The 11,063-nt window shown below is 34.1% G+C and overlaps 1 protein-coding gene across 1 annotated transcript in view; it reads right to left on the bottom strand.

The window, feature by feature from the left end:
* Positions 1 to 1,540: 1,540 nt before the first annotated feature.
* Positions 1,541 to 11,063, bottom strand: part of ALKAL1 (ALK and LTK ligand 1) — a 36,631-nt gene continuing 27,108 nt past the window's right edge. The window contains exons 3-6 of the mRNA XM_084510944.1: positions 9,725 to 9,778; positions 6,369 to 6,449; positions 4,422 to 4,498; positions 1,541 to 2,198 (exon numbers count right to left, since the gene is read on the bottom strand). Of these exons, the coding sequence (XP_084367070.1) occupies positions 4,434 to 4,498; positions 6,369 to 6,449; positions 9,725 to 9,778 (200 nt within the window). The 3' untranslated portion in view covers positions 1,541 to 2,198; positions 4,422 to 4,433. The remainder of the gene's footprint in view (positions 2,199 to 4,421; positions 4,499 to 6,368; positions 6,450 to 9,724; positions 9,779 to 11,063) is intronic.

Genomic DNA, 11,063 nt, shown 5'->3' with positions numbered 1-11,063 from the left:
CACAGAGAAACATGGTTACCTATCTCACCATTCTGACACTGGATTACAGATACATTTCTCTATTTTCAGTATGAATACTGCCTTCAACATAGATTAGAATGTAGCTTGAAATCTTTGCTCTCATCAAAAAAATACAATGGCAAAAAGGTTTGGAAATAATCATATAAAGAATAAATACAAACAGCACAGGACTTCAACATTCTAGCCAGGACTACAGAGGGAGTAACAAAGTAAACAGCTGTGAGTAACGAGCTGTTTAGAAACAAATAGTTTAATATATTATTGCCCAGGCAGAATGTAACAGTACCTGGAGAAGGTATGAGCTGGTCTGACTGGTGCGTGATAGGACCCAGCCCAGCTTTGATGCTAAAAGACTGCAATTTAGAAAGAAGAAACTAAACCCCTTTGAATGTAAGAATAAGGCAGCTGTACACTATTTGACAAGGAATCTCAGAGCAACATTTCCCTGCTATTCTGTAGAGGGAGAAGTAATCACAGAATCACAGAATGGTTGAGGTTGGGAGTTACCTCCAGAGATCATCTAGCCCAAGCCCCCTGCTCACCTAAAGCACATTACACAGGATCACATCCAGGTGGGTTTTGAATATCTCCAAAGAAGGAGACTCCACAACATCTCTGGGCAGCTTCTTCCAGCACTCTGTCACCTGAACCATAAAGTTCTTACATATACAGCAATGAAACTTCCTGTACTTCAATTTATACTCATTACCCCTTGTCCTGTCACTGGACACCACTGAGAAGAGTTTGGCCTCATCCTCTTTACGTTGTCCCCAAAGGTATTTATAAAGGTTGATAAGGTCCCCTCTCCATCTCTTCTTCTCTAGGCTAAACAGGCCCAGCTCACTTAGTCTTTCCTCATAAGTGGCCATAGAATTTATCAGGATCACCAAGCCTACACTGAGGGAAAGGATAGCATAACCAATCTGGGGCAGTGCTTTTCAATGGTCAATTAATCACAAGAATTGTGATCCGGGCACAGTGAACATGTGTTGTCAATTACTGTATGCCTGACCATAAAATTCTCGCTTCTTACTTCATACCAGATTCTTTGACAATCAATCAAAAATGCTCGGAATAATAGAACTGAGACAAATGGGTAGCAACTGTTAACATCACAATTTAAGTTTAAATAAGAAAGTAATTGTGCTTTGGAATCTTCCCAAATATTTGTTTGATGTGTTACCAGCCAAATACTTTCATTATGCCCTTCAGTTTATGATACTATTTTATGATACTATTTTCCCTCAGTATTTTCTCTTCTATAGGGCTATTATGCTCTTTTCACACTCACAGAAGGTTTCTGTTGTTCACAGTGGGTGCACGATGTGTTTTTGTTGGCACCCCATTTAGCTGAAGAATAAATGCCTGAATAAAATTTACTTAAAAAAAAAAATGCAAAAAAGGTAAACCCACAAGTTTGTAGTTCTCAGCGGAAAATTATTTTGACTTCACCAAGTAAATTAAAGATGTGTATTAAATAAGTAACCCCTTAATAAATTTAAATACCCACCCTTGAAAATGGTTTCTTTTTATGTTCTTTATTCCACCAAAACTGCATTGCAGTTTTCCAGTCTTTATATTTACATTATTTGCAACTCTTTCCATAAGTGCCAGTACAAATGTAACTGATGATAATCCCAAATAGTCATACAAATGTTCCTGAAAGCAAGGTGCATTTCTGAGCATTTTTTTTTTCTGATGAGCAATAATATATATGTATATATTAACAAAGCTTCATAATATAAAATATCTTCCATGGCAAGTAAAACTTCCCCACAGCTTATTCAGATTTCAGTTACATAGACTTCAGCATTTCAAGTTAGTGCAAATAATGAAAGTAAGAGCCTGAGCAAAATGATGTAAATACAATGGAACAAGAGAAACACCATTTTTTTTACCAACTCCCTGCATGTGGTTATAACATTTAATCAGTATATTATTAGTATTCTTTATATACAATGTATTTAAATAATTGTCTTGTCTGAACTATAGGCAACAAATTTACAAATTAAAATAAAATGTTTCACACAAATATGGAATGTCCAACAAATATATGAAAATAAAATGCATCTAGTAACAAAATGTTGTAAATCAAAAAGGTAAAAGATGTCTTCTCTGTCTTGGAAGATTTCAAGGCACTTTCTTGGCAAATCAGAATTCTCTCCTTAGTAGAAAGTCTGCAAGAGAAAAGGACATGACATTTTATGACTAATTTCAAAACACAGAGGAAGGCTGCTTAATAATTCGGTATAATTCTGTTTGTAAATCATTTTACTTTGGGTTGCACAAATCTTAACTCCAGAATGTCAGTGGGTCTTTCCCTCCTGTGAATACCAAGGAATTTTGCAGTGGCAAATCATCAGATCTGATGCTGAGATGTTTAACTCATAGCAGTCCACACTACACATCTCACCAGTTTCCCATACATGTAGTCATGTGCATTTCTAGATTTTGGATTCCATTAAATGCTTCACATCCATTTGAAATCATCTGAATGAAAAATAGTAGTAATAATAATAATAATAATAGTAAAAAAAAAAAAAAAAAAAAAAAAAAAGCTGCAGCCCTACTATGGCCTTCTCCATGGTCCTGAAACGCAGCCTGCAGCAGCTCCCCTTCAGCTCCCACTGCCACACACTACTCTATCTACCTGGTGGAAGAACAGAGCAAGGGAGCACAGAGGCAGCTGGGAAACACTCAGATCATAGCTCTAGTTTTTCTTATAATGTTCTCCCTATATTTAACATTGTAGGGAGTAAGTCAGCCTAGGAACAATTTTATGTGAACACAGTGCACATGGCTTATATTTCCTTCCTCACACATCACCTCTGAGTGTATTTTTGGCAGGCCACTTAGAACAGCTAGATTTGCAAATCAGGAGCAACTTCTGATCCTTTTATAAAGCTGGAAATAGGATATGATAGAGGCTTCTGTACTGAGGATATGGAAGTAGAAAAAAAAGAAAAAGAAAAAGAAAAAGAAAAAGAAAAAGAAAAAGAAAAAGAAAAAGAAAAAGAAAAAGAAAAAGAAAAAGAAAAAGAAAAAGAAAAAGAAAAAGAAAAAGAAAAAAGAAAAAGAAAAAGAAAAAGAAAAAGAAAAAGAAAAAGAAAAAGAAAAAGAAAAAGAAAAAGAAAAAGAAAAAGAAAAAAGAAAAAGAAAAAAAAAGAAAGAGAAAAAAAAAAAAAGAAAAAAAGAAAAAACAAAGGAAAAAAAAGAAAAGGCATTCAGGAAAGGATTCCTGCCTTCAGTTACAAAAAGAAGATCCTGGTAAAGTAACAACATCCCTTAGTCAGTCTCACGTTTAGTGTCCCTGATATATTCAAGACCATCTGCAAGACCCAGAAGGCAAGAGGCCAAACAGACTGAAAAGAAAAGAAATGAAGAGGCAAAAGGAATTATGTCATTTATTCTCAGCACTGAAATATTGCCATATTTTTCTAAGCATTTTCACACATCCACCAGAATGAAACCCACCTCCACTTGGGAATCAAATCAGCTAACACTGACTCATATCCTACTCTTCCTTTCTTATTCTTGATTAGTATGAATTGAAGTCTTGATGCAGGAAGAAGTGACATACACTACTCCCCCAAACTCCAGGCAGCACTTGTCAGAAGGAGGTGGTAAGAGGAAACCATCTTTGAAAAAATTTAAATAAATTATTTTTCACTGATTTTATATATTTTCTTGACCCATAATAACTAGTGTGTTTTTTCAAATTAGTGTGAGAACTGTAAACAATATTTGGTGATATTCAAGCTGCTAGGAAAAACAGCTCACTTGGAGATGTTCCTTTTGTCAGTGACACTGATGTTTAATTAGCATATTTAATATGCTAGTGAACTGCTACCTTCCACAGCTTGTTACTGAAAGACTTCAGCTTTGTCACATCTTTATATTCAGTTTACTCCTATTGCCATCTATGGTATTAACTTTAGGCAAATTTTCAGGAGACAATTTGGGAATGACAAGTGATCCTGAAGATGAATAAAGTGATAGCATGTCTGTTATGACTTCAGACCTGAGACCAAGGCTTTCTGTTTCTTCCATGCATTAACAGCAAAGCTCTCTCACTGAAAGCTTGTAACAAATGTAAGTCCTTACACACTTTTCATCTTCACCAGTTAGTCTTCTCAAAATTTTGGTAGCAAGATGTGATCCAGAGCACAATTTTGCTCTGTAGTGCCACCTATGACTGGGGCATGTATCAGAGACATCTGTGCTTCTGTGTATTACCATGAGGTAGTAGGCAGTTCTTAGAGCAATCCCAGAACTGCACGTTGATGCACTGTTAATACAACATTTCTATATACACACCTGATAACAAGGTACAAATGTGGAGTAAATCATTAGACCATTAAATAAATAAAAAACACGAGTGGGAAAAAAATGATACTTACATAACAAACATCCTAGGACTGTGTACACAAAGGGCTCATTGCTAATCTTGTTAGCAACCTTGCACACCTTTTATAATCTGTAAAACAAAATTACCAACAGCAATAATGAATCTCATCTGCCAGATACCCTCAAAAACTGCACCAAATTAAATGTAGAACTTGTAATAGAATTTCAGGCTGTCTACACAATGAAAACATTCCCTGATGGAAATTCATGAAATTATGAGCACAAAATGCAAAATTATACCTTATCCTAGCTGAGGCCCTAGAGGAAATGTGAGAGATGTAAGCAGTTCATTTTCTACTATATAGTTCCCTCCTAAGAGGTAGAAGACCAGGTTCAATTCCCAACTTTACCTGAAGGAACTTAACTCATTACTTGGGATGTTACATGTATTCCTATACAAAGACTATGAGGTACTGAGGTCAGGCCCTTTCAAACTTTTTTATTGTTCCACTTACTGTTAACATTAATAGGAATCCATATTTTCCATGTCTAAATAAATCTTAGCTATCAGATTAGAGTTACTAGTGACCTACTTGCTCTTTCTCTAGTGTCCTCTGTTCAAATGGCTTTCTGATGGAAAGACCGAAGCATTTAGTAACAAGGAATACTAAGTACAATCTTCTTGTCTTGTTTGATAAGTTTCTTGGTAAAACTTAACAGAAATTGTGTCAAACAACAAGGGACCGAATGCTAACCTGGGATCAGTGCTTCAGGGAATGTTTATAAAGAACTTAACTGTGCCAGTAGGACAGGAAGTAACCCATCCTCAGAAGTCCTATGGTAGCTACGGTTTCCCTGAAACAAAACAGCAAACTCCTCTAAAGAGACTGGAAAAGATTCTGGCTGTGATCAGCCTTGATAACTATCTTGAATGCTGGATAAATTGCAGACAGGTGAGTGTTCAACTCTTTTAGATCTACAGAACATTTAAGGTTGAATGAAAGTCATTGTCTGCTTTGGGTCTGATTGAAGAAAAGGATAAATAAAACCTGCTTTGGCTTTAATCACATTTTTAGTATCTATGCTGATAGTTAAACTTAAAAATTAGTTCCTCACAGTTCAAACTGCAATCTTGTTTAGAGAAAAGTTGTTTAATTAGAATAGAAATGTTATGACTGTGTCATTTTTTTATGTTAAGTCCTGAAAAATTTCCAAAGTGTGCCATTCCATAGTATGTGCTTACACATCACTGAGATCCACATTTGCTAATGAAATGACATAGTTTATTCTAGAATAGAGAATGTTAACTTAATTGTAATGGACTTTTTTGGTTTGTTTGTTTATTTGTTCAATTTTTCTTTGTTTTATTCAGTTAATAACACAATAGAATAGTTTTCTTTTTCAGTAAATCTTTCTGACACATTTGCGTTTAGTCTGTGTTACAGCAAAACTTCTGTTGATCTCATAGTGGAATACTACTTGATAAGAAATGCATAGGTCAATAACAGAAATGATGAACAAATTGCTTTTTTGTTCTTTAACAGTGGGCATATTTGGATAATTGCCATCAGAAGCAGGTGTATAGTCAAAAACAACATATAAACATGCAATTGATGGTTAACAGAAGGTGGGGAGTTTTTCAGATTTCATCTTATTGCATGAGTAGAGCTAAGGAGAGTGGGAAAGAATGGCTTCATACCCCACGTCTGTATAGGCATGCCTGATTTTTTTTATTCTTTTATTTTTGTCCCAGAGTTTTCATTTCATTTATGTTAGTCTCACTTAGAAGGATCTCTGTTTTAAGCAGTTGACTGTAACTGCATTAATTAACAGAAATTAATGTGTGCATTAGAAGACCTTCAATGTATTCTGTAGAATATTGCTACAGTGAAGAGAAAACGATACAGAAGAATCAGCACACCAAACACTGAGCAGGAAAAGCAAGTTGCTTCTAAACAAGTATCACAGCTGGATTTTAACTGACTTTAGTTACAACTTACAAGCTGGCGTTGAGCAGTCCCTTGTGTTGTGATACAGCCGATGAAAGTGCTTGCTACACTCTGATGAAAATGTGACTGGCCCTATTTGAGAGTAAGCAGGAGTTAACCACAACCTTTCAATGTCATGATTTCGCAGCTTCAATGAATCATGTCATCATATAGAATTAACATCAAGGTGTTTTGATAAAATTATGCTTAACTTTATGCTACACCTTAAACAACTATGATGCAACACAACTATAACAATACTACTAAAATAACAGAAAACAATCTTATTACTACACTATAATGCTTATGATCCAAGTAACAGAAAAATTGAAGTGATAGACTGCCTTACCCTTGAAATTCTATTAATTCCAAGTTAATGGTACAGTTTGTGGTGAAAAATAGAATGTTGCAACTACAACGTTAGTTCAGTAGTCAGTATTATAATGTAGGAATAATGTAGAAGGAATGCAGATATTATTTCTGAAGATAGATAAAAGCAATATTTTAAGGAAATATGAGTTTCTAAGCCCTGCAAAGATGAAGTAGTTTGATCTACTAATGCTTCTAATTTGCACATCATTTAGAAGCTCTGTATGAATATGATGTGGGAGTTGAGGAGAAAAATAGAGCCAAAAAGTATCTAACAACCCTATCTCTCGTTGAAGCAGTCCTAGCAAGAAAGGGTGCACACCTGCAGAGGGCAGCATGTGTTTTAAACGTTTGGATGAGGCAAATCCCTGTGTGCCCAAGGTGTTGTATGCTATGTGTCTGCTCTTCCAGTCTCCCTTTTTTCTGGAAATTCAGTGTCATCGGCCCATAACAGTATTTCGTAAGAATATACAGCTACTGGTCCCCAAACCATGGCTGACATGCAACACTGCTTTGACTAACTTTCTAGTCAAAGAAAAATACTATATATTTCTGGGCAACAGTTATTTATCTCACCACTTGAAAGGTGGTTTAGCAGCCTCAAAATATACAGGGAGACAATACTCCCTGGCTCCCTGATAGTGGAGGTCAACTACCACAGGCTTGCAAGAAGATTTCTCCCTATGACAGTGAACTGACTTGAACATTGGGTATATTTTACAGTAATATGTAGATTTCATGAGATTTTTCAGCCACAAGTAAGCTTTTGAATAAACTGACAAAGCAGCCTTTGCAACTTTGAACTGGAAGATTGCTGCTATTTTTTATCTGAGTATGTAATTAGGCTCTCAAGAAAGTATGCAATTTAAAATTATCCAAGATATATGGAGATAACATCAGCTTTGTCACTAAATAAATTTTATGTCCCTTCAGATAATATATGATTTTCGAACTTTCCTTCTTGCCATCAAAAATAGGCTGTTAATTTTATTTGTGCCTTATAAAGCAATCTGTGTCAGCTGGTTTTTCAAGCTGAATTGATAGATAGCTTTATGACTCAAAATATTATTTATGATTGTTTCTACAGTCAAGAATTGTTACATACAGATCTTATTTGGTTTTAAAAAGTCTACTAATCTTGGCAAAGTACAAGCGTAGAAAAAATCTCTTAATCCTGAAACTCTACAGATAATGGACTGTGAAGGTAGTGTTGATTTCCCTTCCCTCTCCTCTTTTCCCCAACTCCATTAACTCAGGATGTCCAAATTCTTGCACTAGCAAGGACTATATTGGAATAGTTTACTTAAATAAGGTTCATAGAAAAAGGATCATGATTTGAACAGAATCAAGAAAAATACATTTAGGTTGTATTTTAGGAAAAAGACTGTGTATTACAGGATCTAATAAACCTATGGAAAAGAAAAATCAGGCAGAAAACCCCATCACTGAAGATCTTAAGAGCATAATTAAAAAGGAAAAAAAAATGTAGGAAGTAATTCTGAGCCAATAAAGAAATAAACTTCCAAGAATTTTGGAATGAACCTGCTTTCCTTATTCATTCCAGCTATTCTTAAACAAATAATTTCAGCAATTTTGATAGCAACTACCCATGCAGGAAAAAACTATTAATTTAATAAATGTCTCCAGAAACAAGCTTTTAAATACTTTTTGATCTTTTTCCTTTCTGTGATTTAGTATTCTCAAAATAACTTATGTAAAACTCGTGGCTGTTTTTCACTACTGTTTCTGAGTAATGAAACTTGCTATGTATTCATCATCTATCCTACTCAGATTCTTATGTTGATCTTGTTATGATGGCTGAGAAGTTTCCAGATTTAAATATGAAAAGGAAACAGTTAAATTATTAATATAAGCAACTCTTTCTTGTCTGTCCTCCCCAGAAAGTTAATTTCTAGTATTCCTGTGGTACATGGAATAACACAGTTGTACCTTGCATTACTTTTTCACATGAATTGACATTACTTTTTCACATGAATATAAGGTTCATAATTATTCTTGTTTACTGTGGGAGTGAAGAGGCAGCTGGGTGTAGCATTTCTCCTGTAGGTGTTGTTAGACTGGAGTTAGCTGTTGGCAGAAAGACCCTTACTGTCGTGCTTATTCTAAAGGTTTGAGGACTCCCCTGACATACAAAGGACACAACAAATCCTTTCCTTTCTTGCCAATGACTGTACAAAATTTCCAAAGAGGTAAGACATAATTATCTCAAATTCTATTTTGTTGCTATGTATTTCTCTAGGTTTTAGTTTCACTAATCCCAATAATACTTAAAATCACCAAGACATTTGCAGTGTCATACTTTCAGACCTTCATTTTTCTGAATTTCAGAACATTTGCAATAAAAAAGTAAAGAATCAGCACAAGCACGTTGATATTTTTGCTGACAGCTCATTTTGCTTACAGCCAGTACAATAATTTTCCCAGTAGTTACAAAACAAAATACAATAAACAAGTGTATGATATAACTACATCTGTTTTCAAGTACAAGTATTTGACTGCAATCATATTAAGTTTCCATATCTAAAATATCAAATGATTTTTCTGATTCATTTACACTGATTTAACACCCTTTCTTGGTTTAAATCCTTTCTTGCTTTGTTTGCTGTGTTAAAAAAAGCAAGCCCACATATATATCATGAGATAGAACAAAGTGTTTTGCTGATAGAGTGAAAATTTAGTCACATGGATCTGATTCTGAAAGATATATGTAGTCTAATGAGTAGTTAAAATTGGCAGATTTAAAAATTGATATGGAAGGACTGACAAAGTTTATGGAGAAATACATATACATTTAAGATTAAAAATGTGATTAGAGTTCTTTAAAACATTCTAGCCCTAAATGATGGAAATATAACTTCAAAAATGTTAAACTTAGTGCATAACCTCAAAAAAGTTAACAGCATGACTTTTTTTTTTTTTTTGTGGCATCTTAGAATATACATCTGTGGGTAAAATAAAGTGCAAACAACTTGCCTTACCTGTAAAATGTTTTATGAACTTGTCTTTTAGACTGGAATCTCTTGGGAAAATTTCTAAAGAGAAAAAGAAAAAAAAAATGTATCTATGTAGTATAGGAATTACAAAAAAAAATAAATTAAAGCAAAATATGAGAAGTCTACTGTAATAACACAATAACTATTCAAATTATTCCAGGTATATTCACATATAATAATAATCTTCTTCCTGGAATAATCTTCTTTTAATCCAAGAAGAAATTGCCAAATTTCTTCTTGAAGAAATGTCAAATGGTCCTCATAAAAGCATACGTTATCATATTTTCTGTCGTTTGCACATCTTGTAAGTTAATTGAGCTGTACTTTAAGAAAGACCGTAAATATTATAAATATGTTTTCATGTAATGACAACTGTTTGAGTACCTGAACAAATTATGTAAAATACTGAACCAAATACAGTATGTTGGGTATTGAAATTATGGGTACATGAAGAGAGAAGTAGATAGACCAAGAGTATTTCTATAGTCATTATTAGTCAAAAAATAGTATTCCACTCCTGGGAAAATAGTTGTGAATTTTAAAACACACCATTTTCAAATATGGTGCTTTTTCCAAAAAGTACAAGAGAAAGTACCTGTCTCAGAACAGCCACAAGAAATAGGCAGAAGAGAAATCTGAGCTAACACAAAAACTCTACTCACTAGGATTTATTTATTTATTTATTTGCAATAGGATGTTGCCTCTGGCTTACAGCAAAAGCTTTTGATACAAGTAAAAATTCTTAAAACTAGTGCATCTCCCTCAAGACTTATTTTTTCCACTGAAACTGTACATAACAGCTATATGCTATGTTAAATTTAAAAGAAATGCCTTTCTTAGCAGTAATTCTTTGAGCATTGCAATGTCTCAGCATTAGGACCTGCAGCTAAACATATTTATTCACTAAAAATATCTCCTGACCACTTATGCCATTTTAAATATCTGTATTCTCCTACTTTTTTTTTTTTTTTTTCCTAATTCACAGTCTGAATTAACATTTAGCTTAGAAGAGAGCAAGCTCCCTTACATACTATAGAAAGATGTTGTTCTTCTGCCAAAATAAATTCTTATCACTGGCCTTAAGCAGTTTCTCAGAGGTCACATGAGTGTATTTTTAGTCTGGGATTTTAAACTAAAATGTCCAAGTTTTTAGATTTTAAACTAAAATGCCACACTAAAGTGCAACTTAGCAAGATCAGGGGACCTAATTTACTTGAAAATCTCAGTTTTAACTCACGTCTATTTCATTTGTTTCCTAATTTCAAATGAAATATCACCCCTTAAACTTAGAATTTTACTGAAGTACTGTATGCCAAGTACTGAT

This window comes from Aythya ferina (assembly GCF_964211825.1).
Source record: "Aythya ferina genome assembly, chromosome: 2".
Classification (NCBI taxonomy): Eukaryota; Metazoa; Chordata; class Aves; order Anseriformes; family Anatidae; genus Aythya; species Aythya ferina.
Note: the sequence above shows the minus strand (reverse complement) of the source record. Positions and strands in the feature narration are given on the sequence as shown.